We start from the raw sequence: 22,828 nt of genomic DNA, 5'->3' as shown, positions 1-22,828 counted from the left end.
GTAGTAGAAGACAAAGCATTTGTCTAGAGAGTGTTAATGGTGGAACAGTGAACTAAAGAGTGAGAGTGGCTGCAGGCCCCTTCATGCTAATGCCTGAGAGTGTGTTGGTAACTTGAAATAAAGCTCCCAGTGCATTGTTGGAGATCACACTATTTCAATACTTTCCTAATGTAGTAATGGAGAAGGTTGATGGTAATGTGCTTGATGTTGTATATGGACTTTCAAAACACATTTGACTAAGTACCACATAATAGACTTGTTAGCAAAATTGAAGCCCATGGGATTAAAGAGGCACTGACCGCACAGATATAAAATTAACTAAGAAGCAGAAAGTAAAGACTGGTGGTGAACAGTTGTTCCTCAGACTGTGGGGGAGATGTGCAGTGATGTTCCCCATGTAGATGTTGCGACAGCTGCTCTTTCTGATAACATTAATGGCCTGGACATGGGTTTATTTATTTTTTATTTAGAGATCCCATATTCCCTACCACCTACCTACACTAGGGGCAATTTACAATGGCCAATTTACCTATCACCTGCAAGTCTTTGGCTGTGGGAGGAAACCGGAGCACCCGGCGAAAACCCACGCGGTCACAGGGAGAACTTGCAAACTCTGCACAGGCAGTACCCAGAATCGAACCCAGGTCGCTGGAGCTGTGAGGCTGCAGTGCTAACCACTGTGCCGCCCACAGCATAATTTCACAGTTTACAAATGACAAAACTCAAATGTAGTGAACAATGAAGAGAATAGTAACAGGCTTCAGGAGGGCATAGACAGACTGGTAAATTGGGTAGATAGGATGCATTTTGCTAGGAAGAATGAGGAAAGGCAATATGGTTTAATTTTAAAGCGGATCCAGGAACAGAGACCAAGGGATGTATTTATACAAATGGTTGAATATGCCAGGGCAAGCTGAAAAGTCTATTTTAAAATAAAAAGCATATGAGATCTTCTTTATTAATAGAAGCATAGATTACTAAAACAAGAAAGTTAAGCTTAACCTTTATGTAAAAAACTGGTCAGGCCTCAGCTGGAGTATCGTTTGCAAATCTGAGCACCACACTTTAGGAAGAACGTTTAAAGGTGCACAGGAAATGTACTGGAATGCTATTAGGGATGAGGGACTTCAGCTACGTGGAGAAACTGTGTTCTGCTTGGAGCAGAGAAGGTTAAGAGGAGATTTGACAGAGGTGTTCAAAATCTTGGAAGGTTTTGATCGAGTAAATAAGGAGAAACTGTTTCCAGTGGCAGAAGGGTTAAGTAACCAGAAGGCACAGATTTAAGGTGATTGGCGCAAGAATCAGGCGACATGAGAATTTTTTTTACGGAATGAATCATTCTCATCTGTATGGACTGCCTGAAAGGGTGGTGGGAGCAGATTCAGTAATAACTTTCAAATGGGAGTTGGATAAATACTTGAAAACATTTTTCAAATTTATGAAATTTGTGTGATAAAGTTCCAGGCCAGTGTCACTTGTGTCACAGAATGAAACAGCACAGAAAAAGACCATTCAGCCTATTGAGGCCTGTGCTGGGTCCTTGAAAGGGCTATCCAATTAGTCCTACAGTCCTGTATTTCTTTTTTTCTTTTCAAGTATTTATCCGATCCCCTTTTGAAAATTATTATTCAATTTACTTTCACCACCCTACCAGGCAGTACATACCAGATCATCTTAACTTGCTACAAAAAATATTTGTTCCTTAAGTTGCCTCTGTTTCTTTTACCAATCACCTTAAATCCATGTCCTCTGGTTGTTGACCCTTCTGCCACTGGTCTGAACTTATTTATTCCATCAAAACACTTCAAGATTTTGACCAGCTCTATCAAATCTCCAACTTTCCCTGCTCGGAGAAGAACAACCCCAGTTCCTCTAGTCTTTCCATGTAACTGAAGACCCTCATTCCCTGTTAACATTCTAGTAAACTTCTTCTGCACCCTCTCTAAGGTATTGACATCCATTCTGAAGTGTGATGGTCTGAATTGGTCACAGTACTCCAGCTGGGACTGAACCAGTGTTTGATAAAGGTTTAGCTTTTGTACTCCCTGCCTCTGTTTATAACGTCAAGGATCCTGATGCCTTTTTAACAGCCTTCTCAATTGTCCCGCCATCTTCAAAGATTTATGTACTTATAGCCCCAGGTTTCCATTCCTGCACCCCCTTTAAAGTTGCACTTTCTTTGGCCTCCTTGTCTCGCGAGACAATGGGTAAGCGCCTAGAGGTGGTCAGTGGTTTGTGGAGCAGTGTCTGGAGTGGCTATAAAGGCCAATCCTAGAGTGACAGGCTCTTCCACAGGCACTGCAGATAAAATTGGTTGTCGGGGCTGTTACACAGTTGGCGCTCTCCTTGCACTTCTGTCTTTTTTCCTGCCAGCTGTTAAGTCGCTTCGCCTCGTCACTCTTTAGCCCCGCCTTTATGGCTGTCCACCAGCTCTGGCGATCGCTGGCAACTGACTCCCAGGACTTGTGGTCAGTGTCACAGGACTTCATATCGCGCTTGCAGACGTCTTTAAAGCGGGGACATGGACGGCCGTTGGGTCTGATACCAGTGACGAGCTCGCTGTACAGTGCCATCTTCCATGCGTCTCACATGGCCAAGCCATCTCAAGCGCCGCTGGCTCAGTAGGGTGTATATGCTGGGGATGTTGGCCGTTTCGAGGACTTCTGCGTTGGAGATACGGTCCTGCCACCTGATGCCAAGGATTCTCCGGAGGCAGCGAAGATGGAGTGAGTTGAGACGTCACTCTTGGTTGACCATACGTTGTCCAGGCCTTGCTGCTGTAGAGCAAGGTACTGAGGACACAGGCTTGAAACGCTCGGACTTTTGTGTTCCGTGTTAGTGTGCCATTTTCCCACACCCTCTTGGCCAGTCTGGACATAGCAGCGGATGCCTTTCCCATGCGCTTGTTGATTTCTGCATCGAGAGACAGGTTACTGGTGATTGTTGAGCCAAGGTAGATGAACTCTTGTACCACTTCCAGAGCGTGGTCGCCAATATTGATGGATGGAGCATTTCTGACGTCCTGTCCCATGATGTTCGTTTTCTTGAGGCTGATGGTTAGGCCAAATTTGTTGCAGGCAGCCGCAATCCTGTCGATGAGTCTCTGCAGACACTCTTCAGTGTGGGATGTTAATGCAGCATCGTCAGCAAAGAGGAGTTCCCTGATGAGGACTTTCCGTATTTTAGTCTTCGCTCTAAGATGGGCAAGGTTGAATAACCTGCCATCTGATCTTGTGTGGAGGAAAATTCCTTCTTCTGAAGACTCGAATGCACGTGAGAGCAGCAGTGAGAAGAAGATCCCAAACCGTGTAGGTGCGAGAACACAGCCCTGTTTCACGCCACTCAGGATAGGAAAGGCGTTTGATGAGGCTGAATTGTGCCTTTCACATTGTCATGGAATGAGGTGATGATACTTAGTAGCTTTGGTGGACATCCAATCTTTTCTAGTAGTCTGAAGAGACCACGTCTGCTGACGAGGTCAAAGGCTTTGGTGAGATCTATGAAAGCAACATAGAGGGGAATCTGTTGTTTGCGGCATTTCTCCTGTAGCTGGTGAAGGGAGAACAGCATGTCAGTGGTGGATCTCTCTGCTCGAAAGCTGCACTGTGCCTCAGGGTAGACACGCTCAGCCAGCTTCTGGAGTCTGTTTAAAACAACTCGGGCGAAGACTTTCCCCACTATGCTGAGCAGGGAGATTCCAGCAGTCACCGTGGTCACCCTTGTTCTTATAGAGTTCATATTGCCTCTCCTCATTCTTCTTACCAAAATGAATCACTGCACTTTTGCGCATTAAATTTCATCTACCATGTATCTGTCCATTTCAGCCATCCTGCTGAAGTCTACTACTATCCTGGTCACTGGTTACTACATTTTGAGTTTCCTCTCACCTGCAGATTTTGAATTTATGCCCTGTATACCTCAATCCCAACACAGATTCCTGCATCCTTGCATTCAGTTTGAAAAACAACCGTTCACCACTGCGCTGTCAGGAGTGTGATAGAATACTGTCCACTTGCCTGGATGAGTGTAGCTCCAACAACGATCAAAAAGCTCAACGCTATCCAGGACAGTCCCTTAGCCAATTTCATGTCCACACTGCATTCATTTATTAACCCATAGTTTTCCAAGTGCCATTAAATTTTGTTCTGGATTAATGTCCCTAAAAGTTCCCCACCACCGACATTGGGCTGATTAGCCCATATTTGCCAGGTTTATTCCTATCACTGCTTTTTTTTTTTGATTGGGTGTGTAACATTTTTAGTCCTCCTGTCCTCTGGCACGACTCCCATATCTAAGGAGAATTGGAAGATTGTGGCCAGAGCCTCTGCAATTTCTACCCTTACTACCCTCACAACCTCCTATCTCATCAGGACCAGGTGACTGTTTTTTACTTTGAGCTCTGCCAAACTTTTAAGTATTGCCTCTTTTTTTCTATTTTTATCCAATCCAATTTGTCAACCCATTTCTCCTTAACTGTAACATTGGCAGCATCCTCTTTAGTGAAATCAGATGCAAAGAACTCATTTAATATCTCAGTCCTCACTTTGCCCCCATGAGAACATTGGCTGCACCCTCCCTTTGACTATTATTTTAGTATTTAGATGGTTATAGAAAACTCAAGTTCCCTTTAGTTGCCCACTAATCTATTCTCAAACTCTCTCTGCACCTCATCAGTTTTCTCATACTTTTGTTCAGCTTGGTTCTTTACTGAATTGTGAACCTGACATTTATCATAGCCTTCCTTTTTTATGTTTCTTTTTAACCTCCAACCTTAGTTGTTCAGGGAGCTCTAGGTTTGGATGTCCTTCCTTTCCCCCTAGTGGGAATGTTTCTAGTCTGTACTTGAAATATTCTGATCTGAGAGCCTCCTATTGCTCAATTACTGTTTTACCTGCCAGTCCACCTGAGACCGATTTAATTTCAACTCACTGACAACCCCCCTTCAAGTGAGTATTTTCACACTTGATGTTTCCTTGTCACAATCTATAACTATTCTTAACCTGGTATTGTGATCACTTCTTTATTCTTTCACGGGATGTGGATGTCGCTGGCTAGGCCAGCATTTATTGCCCATCCCTAATTGCCCTTGAGAAGGTGGCGTTGAGCCGCCTTTTTGAACTGCTGCAGTCCGTATGGGGTAGGTACACCCATAGTGCTGTTAGGGAGTTCCAGGATTTTGATCCAGCGACAGTGAAGGAACGGCAATATAGTTCCAAGTCAGGATGGTGTGTGACTTGGAGGGGAACTTGCAGATGGTGATGTTCCCATGCATCTGCTGCCCTTGTCCTTCTAGGTGGTAGAGGTTGCGGGTTTGGAAGATACTGTTGATGGAGCCTTGGCGCGTGCTACAGTGCATTTTGTAGCTGGTACGGCTGCCACTGTGTGCCAGTCGTGCAGGGGGTGAATGTTGTAAGGTGGTGGAAGGGATGCCAATTAAGCGGGCTGCTTGTTCCTGGATAGTGTTGAGATTTTTGATTGTTGAAGCTTGACTCCTCCAGGCAAGTGGAGAGTATTCCATCACACTCCTGACTTGTGCCTTGTAGATGGTGGACAGGCTTTGGGGAGTCAGGAGGTGAGTTACTCGCCACAGAATCCACAGCCTCTGACCGGCTCTTGTAGCCACAGTATTTATATGGCTGTTTCAGTTAAGTTTCTGTTCAATGGTAACCCACAGGATGTTGATGGTGGGGGATTCAGCAATAATGCTGTTGAATGTCCAGGGTAGATGATTAGATTCTCTCTTGTTGGAGATGGGCATTGCCTGGCAGTTGGGTGGCACGAATGTTATTTGCCACTTATCAGCCCAAACCTGGATATTGACCAGGTCTTGCTGCATATGAACACGGACTGCTTCAGAATCTGAGGAGTTGCGAATGGTGCTAAACACTGCAATCAACAGCAAACTTCCTCAGTTCTGACCTTAGGATGGAAGGAAAGTCATTGATGAAGCAGTCGAAGATGGTTGGGCCTAGGACACTACCATGAGGAACTCGTGCAGTGATGCCCTGGAGCTGAGATGATTGACCTCCAACAACCACAACTATCTTCCTTTGCGCTAGGTATGACTCCAACCAGTGGAGAGTTTTTCCCAATTCCCACTGACTAGTTTTGTTAGGGCTCCTTGATGCCATACTCCGGTCAAATGCTGCTTTGATGTCAAGGGCAGTCACTCCCGCCTCACCTCGAGTTCAGCTCTTTTTTCTGTCCAAGTTTGGAGCAGTGCTGTAATGAGGTATGGAGCCAAGTGGTCCTGGCGGAACCCAAACTGAGCATTCGTGAGCAGATTATTGCTAAGTGAGTGCCACCTGATAGCAATTTGATAGGGAGGTAATTGGGTGGATTGAATTTGTCCTGCTTTTTGCGGACAGGACATACCTGGGCAATTTTCCACATTGCTGGTGGATGCCACTGGAATAGCTTGGCTAGGGGTATGCTAGTTTTGGAGTGTAAGTCTTCAGTGCTGCTGCTGGGATGTTGTCAGAGCCCATAGCCTTTGCTGTATCCTGTGCTGTCAGCCATTTCTTGGTACTGTGTGGAGTGAATTGGATTGGCTGAAGACTGGCATCTATGATGCTGGGGATCTTGGGAGGAGGCGAGATGGATCATCCATTTGGCACTTCTGGCTGAAAATGGTTGCAAATGCTTCAGCCTTGTCTTTTGTACTGATGTGCTGGGCTCCTTCATCATTGAGAAAGAGGATCTTTGTAGCACCTCCATCTCTGGTTAGTTGTTTAATTGTCCACCACGAATCACGATTGGATGTGTGTTCCTCAAATGCTCTCGCACTGAAACATGCTCCGCTTGCGCCACTTCATTTTCCAGAACTAGGTTCAGTACTGCTTCCTTCCTTGTTGGGCTGGGAACAGATTGATTTTTAAAAAGTTCTCTTGTACGCATTTCAGGAATTCCTCACCTGCTCCGCCCTTTGACTTTTACTATCCCAATTTATATTAGGATAATTGAAGCCCCCATTATCGCTATTCTCAAGTTCTTGTATATTTCTGCAGTGTACCACTATTTGGTGGTCTATAGTATACATGCAGTAGCATATTAGTTCCTCTATTGTTCCTTCATTCTAACCAGGTAGATTCTCTCTTTGAACTGTGAAGTACATCAGCCATTTAAAGTGCTGTAGCAGTATATAGATCAAATTTTCCATACTGCCTTCCTTTTCTTTCCTTCCTTATCTTCCCTGAATGCATTGTAGTCAGGAATATACAGTGTCCATTCCTCCCTCACTTTGTACCAAGTCTCTGGAACTGCCACAATATCATCATTTCATCTGGCTACTGTGCCTTCAGTTCGCCAACCTTATTTAGAAAGAAAGACAGACTTTCATTTATATAGCACCTTTCATGAATAGTGGATATGTCAAAGTGCTTTACAGCCAATGAAGTACTGTATTCACTGTTGTAATGTAGGAAATATGGCAGCCAATTTGTGCACAGCAAGCTCCCACGAACAGCAATGTGACAATGACCAGATAATGTATTTATATGATTGATTGATTGAGGGATAAATATTGGCCAGGACATGGGGAATAACCCGCCTGCTGTTCTTTGAAATGGGATCTTTTATATCCACCTGAGATGACAGACTGGACCTTGGTTTCATGTCTCATCTGAAAGATGGCACCTCCAACAGTGCAGCACTCACTCAGTTGATTTTTGTGTTCAAGTCACAGCACTGAAGGAGGCCATTCAGCCCATCATGTCTGCACTGGCAAGTCCTGGAGTAGGACTTGAACCTGCAACATTCTGACTTAAGTGGGAGAGTGCTACCAACTGAGCCATAGCTGGCACCTATTTACTGCACTCCATTCATTTACACACACACACTGTAATCCTATCTTGGTCTGCATCTCATTTTTCTCCTACCTGATCCCTCCTATGTCTGAATAATTCTTTATTCTAATACTGTTTGTCTCTGTTTCTCCCAGACCTCAATGCACCTAGTAGCTCTTCTCTAGTGTTCATGCTGATGCCCCTCTTGCTGCCAGATGAGTTTAAACCCTTTGCTACTGCACTAATTAACCAGCCTGCAAGGATATTGATTTAAATAAAGCACTCAGTGCAATGTTAGTGTTCACGCTATTTAAATGAAACTCCAAATTGTCTCCATTTAAAAAGTGAGTACTGATGTTTGAACTGAGGATTCCTAGCAGTATTTAAAAGAGCAGCATGCCTACTCACACTCACCGGCATTCCAACTCCAATAACTGTTTGCCCCATACAAAGGAAGTAAATGTTCAGGTCAGGCGGTGAGATAATTTGGTGCTCCCTGATAGCTTGGTTGACCAGATAGGTCCCACATTCCTGCTCTGGTGAGTTGACACGCTTATTTACAATGCTGCCCCTGGTAATCGGTGGTTGTGTTGGGGAGGATTAAAGGATACCATGTTCAACACACTGCAGCCCTTTGCCACAGGCTGGCTGTAGTGTGTTCTCTGTGATGCTGCGTTCTGTTTAAACGTTTCTTCCTCCCGACAGTATGAGCGTCCTGGAGCATCACCGAAGAGGAGCCACGACGGGGAGTACACTGCCACACAAAGTAAGTCATGTTTTGTTTCATCAGTCATTACTTGAGACTGACAATCAAAGGAATCTGGTAGAATTCTACATGCGATGCATCGCAGAATGTTGATGCCTTGTTGAAAATGTTGCACGTTGCTGTACTGCTCTGTGCCTGTTGGTGGTGCTGTAAAGATAATCTTAATGGCAGCTCACCTTGCTTTTTGATCCCATTTCGTCATAGTTACTTTCTGACTATTTGAGAGGTGCAGGTTGCTGATGTCTACTTTTGACCTCTTCTCATTAGCCCTCTGTTGTGGGCTGTTGATAGCTCCCTTCCAACCTCTGGTTGCCTGAGAACCTCATCAACCTGCAGTCCTGATGAGCAGTCTCTCTGTTAGTCACTTACTCCTAAGCACAGTGGGATATCCAGGAATTATCCCAAGATACTGCAGCAAATTCTGGGAACACTGCTGACAGCACTGCTTCCGTCACAAACTTGCATCGTATTGAGTTTACTGCCTCCACAATTTAGTTCACCTCTACCTTTGGATGGTTCTTTCCTCCCAATTCTTGTTGGAGTGATATTTCTAAAGATTGCTCTGTCATTGGTGGATTAGGAGCTAAACCTACCAGTCAGGTAGAGCCCTTTTCCAATCCGTTGGATTCAACCGTTCAGCCAAACATTGGAGTGTAGTTTAAACATTTAAGTACACAAGCAGAATATGTGGTGCCAGGGAAACAGATTATATAGCTGGAGTTCTGGTGAATCATATGACCTGTAGTTTGTACTATCACCACCAGAGTAGGAGATATTTTACTGCTTCCAGCTCCCCTCAATTTCCAGTCAGCAGTGGCAATGTGCTGTGAATGCAGGGTTGGCGTTAGTATTATGGCCTGGAACCCTACTCCTAATGTAGAGGTGGGGTCAAAAAGTGCCTGGTGTTCTCTACATACTGCAGTTGGTTTATATTAAAAATGGCTATAGGTCAAGTGGTGTATGTAATAAGGGGAAGAACCTTCATTTGATTTATATACAGAGGCACTGTGGTTTCATATAAAGTGAGGCACTTCATTACGTGTACACTGAGGAGAGACTATCTCTACTGGGGGCAACTGTATCTTGTGTGCATTGTTGTGGGGGTGATGCAGTGTCTTGTGTGCACTGGAGGGAGGGGTGGGGAGACAGCATTGTATACTGTGGGCAAGGCTGAATAAGGTCGAGTGTGATCATTAGTGTAGTGCAAGGAGATATGGTGTGGGTGCTTTTTGTGTTGAAGTAAGTGTCCCTCCCTTTGAAGAGAACTTGCAGGTGCTTCTAAGTCTGTTCTGAGTCTCGTAGTGCCACACAACATGATGGAGGATCTTGCAGTGTGAAGATGGGACTTGTTTCCACAAGGACTGAGAGGTGGTCACTCCTACCAATACTGTCATGAAAGGATGCATTTGTGAGAAGTGGATTGGTGAGGACGAGGTCAATTAGGTTTTTTTCCTCTTGGTTCTCTCCACCTGCCGCAGGCCTGGTCTGGCAGATATATCCTTCAGGAGTCGACCAGCTCGCTCAATAGTGGTACTACAGAGCCCCTCTTGGTGATCGATGGATGATGGTAGCATCGTGGTAAGGTTACTTGACCAGTAATTCAGAGGCCTGGGCGAATGATCTGGAGACTTGAATTCAGATCCCACCACAGCAGCTGGGGGAATTTAAATTCAATTAATTAATGAATCTGGAATAAAATCCTAGTTTCATTAATAATTTTCATGAACCACTGGATTGTCATAAAAATCCGATTAGTTCGCTAATGTCCTTCAGGAGAGGAAATCTGCCATCCTTACCCCACTTGTGACTCCAGACCAACATGGTTGACTCTGAACTGTCCTCTGAAATGGCCATTTCAAGGTACTCAGATGTAGATGGCCACCACCTGCTGATGTGCAATTAGGAATGGGCAATAAATGCTGGCCTTGCCAGCAATGCTCACAATGCTTTTTTTTTTAAAAGTCCCCCACCCAGAGTACATTCTGAGCCCTTGCTACCTTCAGTGCTTCTTCCAAATGGTATTCAACATGGAGTACTGATTCATCAGCCGAGAGGGGGCGATAGGTAGCAGGAGGCTTCCTGACCTGTGTTTGGCCTGATGAAATCGGACGTCATGGAGTTAATGTTGAGAACTCCCAGGACCACTCCCTCCTGACTGTAATACCACTTTGCTGCCATATCTGGTGGATCTGTCCTGCTAGTAGAACTGGACGTATGCAGGGATGCTGGTGGAGGAGTCTGGGACATTGCTGTAAGGTATGATTCTATGAATATGACTGTCAGGCTGTTGCTTGACTAGTCTGTGGGGCAGCTCTCCCTATTTTGGGGGGTGGGGCTGGGGGGGAGGAAAGGGTGGGGCGCTGTCAGGGAAAGGGAGACAGGCTGTTGGCAGCCTGGGAGGGGGTGGGGAGACGGACTGTTGGGGGCAGGCAGGGTGTGTGGATGTGTCCATGTCGCTGTTTAACGGCAGGTTTAATGTGATTGCAGTCTGCCGGCAGATCGATATAGTGGAATTGAAAGATTTGGAGAAGGAGTTTGTGTTGGCGCGTACACGACTACTGCTTGCAAAGCACGACCCAGCCTCTGCAGCGATAGCAGGTGAGAACCAGAAGCAAGTTGCTGGGAAAATGAAAAATCTCTCTCATTATGGCTTGTTGGGATTCTATTTTCTGTTATCTGAGGACCCTGATTAATTGGTTGTGAGTGTAAAATTCTACATTTACAAATATGTTTGAGCACTTTGCCATTTTAATTATTCTCCTTTTGTGGAGTAACACGTGAATAGAGTGCGAGACTGTCAACACTGAAGTACTTTTCAGTGACTTCCCATTTTCCTAAGCAGGACCCAGTGCTCCCTTAGAAAGCACATTTGATGTGAAATAAGCCGTAGCCCAATCCTTGCTTCACCTAGCCCAATGCATGCTGCCACCACCACAGAATCTGAGGTATCAAAGCCACGTTAGCAGTTCCCTGGTTGCCCTGGTTGAGATTAGCTAACTGACCTGCGATGGAATGTGGATATCCTGGTCTCTGTCACATCACAAGCTCTCAACCTCCAATGAGGTTTTAAAAATAATTGTAGGCAAATGGGCATCGCTGGCATCATTTATTGTCCACCCTGGGTGCCCTGCACAACTGAATGGCTTGCTGGGCCACTTCTGAGGGCATTTTTAGAGTGAGCCATATTGGGGTAAGATTGGAGTCACCTATAGTAGTAGTCGGAGTTTAGAAAATCTTAATGCATTCAGGCAGAGCCAACATGGTTTTTGAAAGGAAAATAGTGTTTGACAAATTTATTAGAGTTCTTTGAGGATGTACTGAGCAGGGTGATCGGATGAAGAGGAACCAGTAGATGTAGTGTATTTGGATTTCCAAAAGGCATTCGATAAGGTGCCACATAAAAGGTTACTACACAAGATAAGAGCACATGGAATTGGGGGGTAATGCATTAGCGTGGATAGAGGATTAGCTAATTAACAGAAAACGGAGAGTTGGGATAAATGGGTCATTTTCAGGTTGGCAAGCTAACTAGTGGAGTGCCACAGGGATCAGTACTGGGGCCTTGATCTATATTAATGACTTGGATGAAGGGACTGAGTTGTATTGTAGCCAAATTTGCAGACAATACAAAGATAGGTGGGAAAGCAAGTTGTGAGGAGGATGCACAGTCTGCAAAGGGATACAGATAGGTTAAGTGAGTGGGCAAAAATTTGGCAGATGGAGTATAATGTGGGAAAATGTGAGGTTGTCCACTTTGGCGGGAAGAATAGAAAAGCAGAATATTATTTACTGCAGAATGCTGCGGTACAGAGGGATCTGAGTGTCCTCATACATGAATCACCAAAATGTTTTGCAGGTACAGCAAGTAATTAGGAAGGCTAGTGGAATGTTGGTCTTTATTGCAAGGGGGATGGAGTATAAAAGTAAGAAATTCTCACTAGAGCTGTACAAGGCATTGGTGAGACTGCATTTAGAATACTGTGTACAGTTTTGGTCACCTTATTTTTAAGGAGGGATATATTTGCATTGGAAGCAGTTAAGAGAAGGTTCACTAAGCTGATTCCTGGAATGAAGGGGTTGTTTTATGAGGAAAGGTTAAAAAGGTTGGGCCTATACTCATTGGAGTTCAGAAGAATGAGAGGTGATCTTATTGAAACATATAAGATCCTGAGAGGACTAGACAGAGTAGATGCTGAAAGGATGTTTCCCCTTGTGGGGAAATCTAGAACTTGAGGGCACAGTTTAAAAAATAAGGGGGTTTCTCATTAAGACGGAGATGAGAAATTTCTTCTCTGAGGGTTGTTAATCTTTGGAATTTTCTTCCCCGGAGCAGTGGAGGCTGGGTCATTGAATATATTCAAGGCTGTGCTAGACAGATTTTTGATCTACAAGGGACTCTAGGCTTATGGGGGGCAGACAGGAAAGTGGAATTAAGGCCATAGTCATATCAACCATGATCTGAAGGGGCCAAATCCAACGTCTTCATGGTCACTTTTACTGATCTGGATTGGTTTTAGAAACAAAATTCAAATTCTCAAATTGGTATGGATTTGAACTTGTATTCTCTAGATTATTAGTCCAGTAACATAACCACTATGCTACAGTGGCCACATATCAGTGAGTGAATCTGTAGAGTTTTGGTGTTGTAGCCTCATTTAAATGTTGAGAATGAAGCTGTGCGTTGTGTCTTGCTCTATGGGTGCTTGCTCAGTATTTGACCCTCCATTCTACTGCAGGGAGTGCCTCAGCTGAAGAGATGGTGGCCTTACTTGTTCAAGTGGGACTCTTTGATTCTGCAATCTCCTTGTGTCAAACCTTCAAACTATCACTGAACCCCATCTTCGAAGGACTCTCCTTCAAGTAAGTGTGGGATTACTTGTAAGTACAGTACACAGTTAATGTCTTCTCCCTCCCTCCCACAGAATTTTAACAGCATATTATCTGGATTAGTGGAGTACCATATCTGTAAATAACAATGCCACTCCATGAATGGAGTGGTACTTGTACAGTCTGGTAGGCATGTTCTGCTTGTTGGGTGGTTCCCCCTCTGGTGTATGTTAATGGATGGCCTGCTGATCAATGCTTTGTTGATGAGAGCTGCAGCCTCTCAGACTTGTTGTAGGATGATTCCCTTCTGATAGGAGAACTGAGTTTGTAGGTTCAACAGCAAGTCCCCAACACTGAAGATATGGTCCTTCTCAAGGGGCATAGTTTACTGAAGCTTTGATTAAGGCACTGAGAGTCCTTTAGTACAGAGCAGGGAGACAGGATGTGGGACTGAATAAGGCAGAAACTGGGCAAGTTGTCACAAACATTTGTATATCACTTTTGTCTGGCTTTTGGAATCTTCCACTGAGCAAAATATTTGAATATTTCTGGGATAACTGATATGGTTTCCACATTTGGTTGTATCAAAGAACAAAGAAAATTACAGCACAGGAACAGGCCCTTCGGCCCTCCAAGCCTGCGCCGATCCCGATCCTCTATCTAAACATGTCGCCTATTTTCTAAGGGTCTGTATCTCTTTTCTTCCTGCCCATTCATGTATCTGTCTAGGTACATCTTAAAAGACGCCATCGTGCCCGCATCTACCACCTCCGCTGGCAACGCGTTCCAGGCACCCACCACCCTCTGCGTAAAGAACTTTCCACGCATATCCCCCCTAAACTTTTCCCCTTTCACTTTGAACTCGTGTCCTCTAGTAATTGAATCCCCCACTCTGGGAAAAAGCCTCTTGCTATCCACCCTGTCTATACCTCTCATGATTTTGTACACCTCAATCAGGTCCCCCCTCAACCTCCGTCTTTCTAATGAAAATAATCCTAATCTACTCAACCTCTCTTCATAGCTAGCGCCCTCCATACCAGGCAACATCCTGGTGAATTTCCTCTGCACCCTCTCCGAAGCATCCACATCCTTTTGGTAATGTGGCGACCAGAACTGCACGCAGTATTCCAAATGTGGCCGAAGTAAAGTCCTATACAACTGTAACATGACCTGCCAACTCTTGTACTCAATACCCCGTCCGATGAAGGAAAGCATGCCGTATGCCTTCTTGACTACTCTACTTACCTGCGTAGTGGCAGATTTAAGTCAGTTATACTGTTCCTTTCAACTGTTTAAAGTAAATGTGGAAAGAGATGAATTAGTTTTGATAGAATTGAACTCTGTTCCAGTACTTTGTATGCTTTGTGTGCAGTTTTGGTCTCCTTATCTGAGGAAGGATGTTCTTGCTACGGAGGGAGTTCACCAGACTGATTCCTGGGATGGCAGGACTGACCTATGAAGAGAGGTTGGGTCGATTACACTTGTATTCACTGGAGTTTAGAAGAATGAGAGGGGATTTCATAGAAACCTACAAAATTCTAACAGGACTGGACAGACTAGATGCAGGAAGTATGTTCCCGTGGGGGAGTCCAGCACCAGAGGTCACAGTCTAAGGATAAGGGGCAAGCCACTTAACACTGAGATGAGGAGGGATTTCTTCACCCAGAAAGTGGTGAACCTGTGGAATTCTCTACCACTGAAAGCTGTTGAGGCCAAATCATTAAATGTATTCAAGAAAGAGTTAGATATAGCTCTTGGGGCTAAAGGGATCAAGGGATACGGGGAGAAAGCGGGAACAGGGTACTGAGTTTGGATGATCAGCCATGATCGCATTGAATGGTGGAGCAGGCTTGAAGGGCCGAATGTTTCTCTTGAGGGAGCTTTGTATGATGATTGTTACTCAGCAGTGATGGGATGTATTGATTGAGCAGGTTTCTAGAAGAATCTTTCCTTTATGTATTTATCGAATGTAATGTAACCTAGAATCAACTGTAGTTGTTGAACAATGTACCATGTCCTATTCTGTTTCAGATGCATTAAACTGCAGTTCGTTGGTGAGGCGGCACAGTCTGCTGCCTGGGACTGGCTGAAAACCAATCAGATACCTTCTATCGTTGCAACAAAAGAATCCAGGTACAGCTCCTGCTGGGATGAAGGGTCACATTGGGTCAGGGTGAAGGGAAAAGGAGGGGTGAGGCCAATTAGGGGCCAAAAAGACACACTACGTATGGAGGCAGAAGACATGGCCAGCAGATTGGAGTCAGAGTTATACAGCACAGAAACAGGCCCTTTGGCCCATCGTGTCTGTGCCGGCCATCAAGCACCTACCTATTCTAATCCTATTTTCCAGCACTTGGCCCATAGTCTTGTATGCTAGCCGTTTCAAGTACTCGACTAAATACTTCTTAAATGTTGTGAGGGTTCCTGCCTCTTCAGGCAGTGCATTCCCGATTCCAACCGCCCTCTGGGTGAAAAAATTTTCCTCAAATCCCCTCTAAACCTCCTGCACCTTGCCTTAAATCTATGCCGCCTGGTTATTGATCCCTCCGCTAAGGGAAAAGGTTTCTTCCTATCTACCCTATCAATGCCCCTCATAATTTTGCATGCCTCAATCATATCTCCCCTCAGCCTTCTCTGCTCTAAGGAAAACAACCCGAGCCTTTTCAGTCTCTCCATAGCTGAAATGCTCCAGCCCAGGCAACATCCTGGCGAATCTGCTCTGTATTCTCTCCAGTGTAATCACATTCTTCCTATAGTGTGGTGCCCAGAACTGTACACAGTACTCAAGCTGTGGCCTAACTAGCGTTTTATACAGCTCCATCATAACTTCCCTGCTCTTATATTCTGTGCCTCGGCTAATAAAGGCAAGTATCTCATGTGCCTTCCTAACCACCTTATCTACCTGTGCTACTGCCTTCAGTGATCCATGGACATGTACACCAAAGTCCCTCTGACCCTCTGTACTTCCTAGGGTCCTACGATCCATTGTATATTCTCTTGCCTTGTTAGTCCTCCCAAAAGTCTTCACCTCACACTTCTCAGGATTAAATTCCATTTGCCATTGCTCCGCCCATCTTACCAGCCCATCTATATCGCCCTGTAATCTAAGGCTTTCCTCCTCACTATTTACGACACCACCAATTTTCATGTCATCTGCGAACTTAGTGATCATACCTCCTGTTTTCACATTTAAATCATTAATGTACACTACAAACAGAAAGGGAGAATTGCAAATGTTACACGCTTATCCAAAAAGGGTGCAAGGATAAACCAGCAACTACAGGCTAACAGTGGTGGCAAGACTTTTATTTTAAGAACGATAATATGGGACAAAATTGAGTCACCTAGAAAAATGTGGATTAATTAAGGAAAGCCAGCACGGATTTACTAAGGGCAAATCATGTTTAACTAACTTGATTGGGTTTGTTGATGAGGGTAATGCGGTTGAGGTGATGTACATGGACTTCAAAAGGCGTTTGATAAAGTGGCACGTAATAGGCTTGTCAGCAAAGTTGAAGCCCATGGATATATGAAGTTGGCTGAGTGACAGGAAACAGAAAGTAGTGGTGGACTGGAGGAAGGTATACAGTGGAATTCCCAGGGATCAGTGCTAAGACCACTGCTTTTCTTGATTATATATTAATGGCCTAGACTTGGGTGCTCAGGGCACAATTTTAAAATTTGCTGATGACACAAAGCATACAAGTATTGTGAACTGTGCAGAAGATAATTATAGACTTCAGAGGACATACAGGTTGGTGAAATGTGGCAGATGAAATTTAATGCTGAGAACTGTGAAGTGATATGTTTTGGTAGGGAGAACGAGGAGAGGCAATATGAAATAAAGGGTACAATTCTAAAAGGGGGTGCAGGAGCAGAGGGACCTGGGGATATATCTGCACAAATCATTAAAGGGGACAGGGTAGGTTGAGAAAGCAATGAAAAAAGCACACAGGATCCTGTGTTTTATAAATAGAGGCATAGAATACAAAAGCAAGTAGTTTATGATGAATCTTATAATACAAACCCTGGTCAGGACACATCTGAAGTATTGTCTAATTCTACGTACTCCGCTTTAGGAAGGATGTGAAGGCTTTGGAAAGAGGGTGTGGAAAGGATTTGCGAGAATGGTTCCAGGGATGAGGGACTTGAGTTATATGCATAGTTTGGAGAAGCTGGGGTTGTCCTCAGAGCAGAGAAGGTTGAGATGAGATTTAAGAAGCTATGGTGAAAGAGGAGGTAATTCAGACACTAGAAGGGTTTAAAATTGATCAGGAGGATGTATTAGGCTAACTACTTAAAGTGGATAAAGCACCAGGACCCGATGAGATGCATCCAAGGATACTGAGGAAAGTGAGGGTGGAAATCACGGAGGCACAGGCCGTAATTTTTACAGTCTTCCTTAGACTCCGAGGACTGGAGAATTGCAAACATTACATCCTTGTTCAAAAAGGATGTAAAGATAAGCCCAGCAAGTACAGGCCAGTCAGTTTAACTTTAGTGGTAGGGAAACTTCTGGAAAAAATAATTCAGGACAAAATTAATAGTCACATGGACAAATGCAGGTTAATTAAAGAAAGCCAGCATGGATTTCTTATTGGGAAAATCACGTTTAACTAGCTTGTTGGAGTTTTTTGAGGAGGTAACAGAGAGGGTTGATGGGGCAATGTAGTTGATGTGTTGTACATAGACTTTCAAAAGACATTTGATACAGTGTCACACAACAGACTTGTTACCAAATTTGTAGCTCATGGAATGAAAGGGATGGGTAGCAACATTGATACGGAATTGGCTGAGTGGCAGGAAACAAAGAGTAGTGGTTAATGAATGTTTTTCGGGCTGGAGGAAGGTTTGTAGTGGAGTTCCCCAGGGATCAGTGTTGGGACCCTTGCTTTTCATGATATATATTAATGACCAGTGGAAGTCCTTCAAAAAGGAAATAGTGAGGGTTCAGGGCCAAGTTGTTCCCATAAAGGTGAAGGGTAGGACCAATAAGTCCAGGGAATCCTGGATGTCAAGGGATATAGAGGATTTGATAAGGAAAACAAAGGAGGCTTATGGCCGATTCAGAGGGCTGAAAACAGCGGATGCTCTAGAGGAGTATAGAAAGTGTAGGGGGTACTTAAAAAAAGTAATTGGGAGAGCGAAGAGGGGACATGAAAAAACACTGGCGGGCAAGATAAAGGAAAACCCCAATGCGTTTTCTAGCTATATTTAGGGCAAGAGGATAACCAGGGAAATAGTAGGGCCCATTAAGGACCAAAGTGGCAATCTGTGTGTGGAGCTGGAGGACATAGGTGAGGTTTTAAATGATTACTTTTCATCTGTGTTCACTATATGGAGAAGGACGATGTAGAGATCAGGGAGGGGTACTGTGATATACTCAAACAAATTAGCATTGAAAGGGAGGAGGTATTAGTGGTTTCAGTAGGTTTAAAAGTGGATGTATCCCAGGCTGCTATGTGAGGCAAGGGAGGAGATTGCAAGGGCTCTGACACACATTTTCAAATCCTCTCTGGCTACAGGAGAAATGCCAGAGGACTGGAGGACAATGAATGTGGTACCATTATTCAAGAAGGGTAGCAGGGATAAACCAGGTAATTACAGGCCAGTGAGTCTAGCATCAGTGATAGGGAACTATTGGAAAAAGTTCTGAGGGACAGGATCTCCACTTGGAGAGGTAGGGATTAATCAAGGATAGTCAGCATGGCTTTGTCAGAGGGAGATCATGTCTAACCAATTTGATTGAAATTTTTGAGGAGGTGACTAGATGTGTAGATGAGGGTAAAGTATTTAATGTAGTCTACATGGATTTCAGTAACACTTTTTTGATAAGGTCCCACATGGGAGATTGGTTAAGAAGGTAAGAGCCCATGGGATCCAGGGCAATTTGGCAAATTGGATTCAAAATTGGCTCAGTGGCAGGAGACAGAGGGTGATGGTCGTGGGTTGTTTTTGCGATTGGAAGCCTGTGACCTGTGGTGTACCATAGGGATTGGTGCTGGGACCCTTGCTGTTTGCAGTGTACATGAATGATTTAGACGTGAATATAGGAGGTCTGATCAGAAAGTTTGCAGATGACACGAAAATTGGTGGTGTCATAAATAGTGAGGAGGAAAGCCTTAGATTACAGGACGATCTAGATGGGCTGGTAAGATGGGCAGAGCAGTGGCAAATGGAATTTAATCCTGAGAAGTGTGAGGTGATGCATTTTGGGAGGACTAATAAGGCAAGGGAATATACAATGGATGGTAGGACCATAGGTACAGAGGGTCAGAGGGACCTTGGTGTACTTGTCCATGGATCACTGAAGACAACAGCACAGGTAGATAAGGTGGTTAGGAAGGCGTATGGGATACTTGCCTTTATTAGCCGAGGCATAAAATATAAGAGCAGGGAGGTTATGATGGAGCTGTATAAAATGCTAGTTAGGCCACAGCTGGAGTACTGTGTACAGTTCTGGTCACCGCACTGTCGGAAGGATGTGACTGGACTGGAGAGGATGCAAAGGAGATTCACCAGGATGTTGCCTGGGCTGGAGCATTTCAGCTATGAAGAGAGACTAGATAGGCTCGGGTTGTTTTCCTTCGAGCTGAGGGGGCACCTGATTGAGGTATAGAAAATTATGAGGGGTATTGATAGGTTAGATAGGAAGAAATTTTTTCCCTTTGTGGAGGTGTCAGTAACCAGGGGGCATAGATTTAAGGTAAGGGGCAGGAGGTTTGGAGGAGATTTGAGGAAAAAAATTTCACCCAGAGGGTGGTTGGAATCTGAAACACACTGCCTGAAGGGGTGGTAGAGGCAGGAACCCTTATAAAGTTTAAGAAGTATTTAGATGAGCACTTGAAATACCATAGCATACAAGGCTGCGAGCCAAGTGCCGGAAAATGGGATTAGAATAGATAGGTGCTTGATGGCCAGTGCGGACATGGTGGGCCGAAGGGCTTATTTCTTTTCTGTATTATGGCATTACCATCGCTGAATCCCCTATCATCAACATCCTGGGTTACCACGGATGAGAAACTTAACTGGACCAGTTATATAAATACTGTGGTATAAGAGCAGGTCAGAGGCTGGGAATTCTGCACTAATTCACCTCCTGGCTCCCCAAACCCTGTCCACCATCTACAAGGCACAAGTCAGGAGTGTGATGGAATACTCTCCACTTGCCTGGATGGGTGCAGCTCGAACAACAATCAAACTTGACTTCACCCAGGACAAAGCAGCCCACTTGATCAACACCCCACCCACCACCAGCACACAGTGGCAGCAGTTGTACTATCTATGAGAGGCACTACAGCAATTCTTCAAGCCTCCGTCAACAGCACCTTCCAAACCTGCAACCACACCACCTAGTAGGACAAGGGCAGCAGACGCATGGAAACACCACCACCTGCAAGTTTGCCTCCAGGTCACACACCATTGCAACTTTGAAAAACATTGCCGTTACTTCACTGTGTCAGGCAAACTTTTCAATCCGTCTAGGTATTCTTTGGTCTGCTGGCTTCACTGGGACAAGGTTTGTTTTCTCCTGTAAATTAGCTCCAAAGGAGGGCAGGCATGCCTTTTCTAATTCAATTAAACAAAATTAGTTCAATTAGTGGGCAGCTGTTGGGTAAGTCTCATTAGTGTGTGGCTGCTGGATTAGTTACATTAATTAATAGGCGGCTGCAGGGATTTTTTCATTAGTGTGTGGCTGCTGTGTGTGCCTCACAGCATTCCACTGCACACAACTAAGCAGCTTGCAGAGGCTCAAGTCACTGCCTCTTCTACAAATGTTGAGCTATTTTTACCCTACAAGTCCACGGGTAAGCAGCTCATGCATGCGAGGATAGATAAGCAAATGGCTGAGTACTTTTGATGCTGTTAGCATCTGATTAGGGGCAGTGTCGCACGTTGGGAGTTTGCTAAATTTTATTACTCTTAGCTGAATTCAGAAATGAGTTTTGTTTCTGCATTTTTTTTAAAGTGAATTTTCATTAGTTTACAGAGCCACAGGCTGCAGCTTTAAGACAGGGCTAGTGATTGGTGTGTTAATGAGATAACTTTCCTTATTATTGTTTACAATGACTAAAGGTAATGCATTGTCCATTCGCTGATAGGTGCTCCTGCTTGTTAGGCTTTCATGGTGATGTTAATTCCATTTATTTGAGCCCAGAATGATGTATCTGCTGTGAATATACTTTCGGAGAGGTGGTGAATCCCTGAATTGGGCAGCAGTTAAAGATACAGGCCTTGCACTGGCTAGGAGCACTGGAAAAATAAGAGTGACTTGGCTGACAGGCATGTTTTAAGCAGGAGACCGTGGATTCGGAATCTAGTGCTGGAAGCTAACTTGCAGGTCACTTTTTGAGTTTAGTAGCCAGAGAGAATCATGATGCCAGAAGCAAGGACGTCGGCCTGTGATATGGGCAGGACATGGGTGGCAAGTATGTTTCCTCACTTTGAGGGGCAGTGTGTGAGTAACGAAAGGGGGATTTTATTTGTGTGTTCACTTGCCATCTAAATTCAGGCAGTTTGATGATTCATGTCAAGCCGAGTCTTCTAAAGTGATTCCCATTTACCTGGTGAAAGATTGGACAAGACCCGATCAGGAGGAGGTGAAACAGTTCCACCCCTGGGTTAAGCATATACATTAGATCCCAGGCAGTGTGGGCGATCTCCTCAATGCAAGTTACTCTGACCACTTTCAGGAGTGACTAGCACTGCCGAACACTTGGGAATATTTGTGTTCGTCCTGGAATCTCAAATGAGCAGGTTAAAGGTTAATGCACCTGGACCTGGGAATCTTTCTGGTTCTGAGTGACAGGATCTGTCGAGCTACCCCATGGAAAAATCTATTAACCAGGTGTCACTGTTTGGATTTGTTTGCCGCACTGTCTTTGTCAAATTTCTTTTCGGCAAGGCGAGCTAGTATTTCAGTTTTTCTGTAAAGGATGTTCCTACTCCTCCAAAACTGTTTGGTGTGTTCTTGTCATGTGGAGGATGCTTAACTAGGGAGATAGAGTGCCTGCTTCGTCGTGCTGTCTCTGTTCTTTGGGTGGTCTGCAACTTGGCAAGCCAGCATCCTCTTGGCCCTGCAGGGAGTGGTGTGCTTTGAGTCCGTGTACTTAGCTTCCAGTTGAAATGAACTGCAGGTATGGAGAAGGAGCTACAAGTTCATACATTCTGAATTCTAACATTTTTTATCTGTGTGCTTATCATAAAGTTTCCACAGAGAGGATGAACTACTGGGTAGGGTGCAGATCATTCTTTGCCTATCTTGTGTGGTCTTCAATCAGCTTTCCTGAACCTCTAACAGTAAATGTCTGCCCCATCAGTAGTTTTGCATTTCTAAAGACCGTACAAGTACAGCAGTGTGTGCATGTACTGTCTCAGTTCAATCTGTGTCTCGGCTGTAAAACGTGTTTTGCTTCTAGCATTTTTATACATAATGAGTGTTTCTGGAGTG

The 22,828-nt window shown here is 44.5% G+C and overlaps 1 protein-coding gene across 1 annotated transcript in view; it reads left to right on the top strand.

Moving 5' to 3' along the window:
* nup160 (nucleoporin 160) overlaps positions 1-22,828 on the top strand; it is a 115,189-nt gene that overhangs the window by 85,384 nt on the left and 6,977 nt on the right. Inside the window, exons 29-32 of the mRNA XM_068045911.1 lie at positions 8,490-8,550; positions 11,038-11,148; positions 13,287-13,410; positions 15,409-15,510. Of these exons, the coding sequence (XP_067902012.1) occupies positions 8,490-8,550; positions 11,038-11,148; positions 13,287-13,410; positions 15,409-15,510 (398 nt within the window). The remainder of the gene's footprint in view (positions 1-8,489; positions 8,551-11,037; positions 11,149-13,286; positions 13,411-15,408; positions 15,511-22,828) is intronic.

The sequence above is a fragment of the Heterodontus francisci genome, chromosome 14, assembly GCF_036365525.1.
Source record: "Heterodontus francisci isolate sHetFra1 chromosome 14, sHetFra1.hap1, whole genome shotgun sequence".
Lineage (NCBI taxonomy): Eukaryota > Metazoa > Chordata > Chondrichthyes > Heterodontiformes > Heterodontidae > Heterodontus > Heterodontus francisci.
The sequence above is the reverse complement of the archived record's forward strand: the minus strand, read 5'-3'. Positions and strand labels throughout refer to the sequence as shown.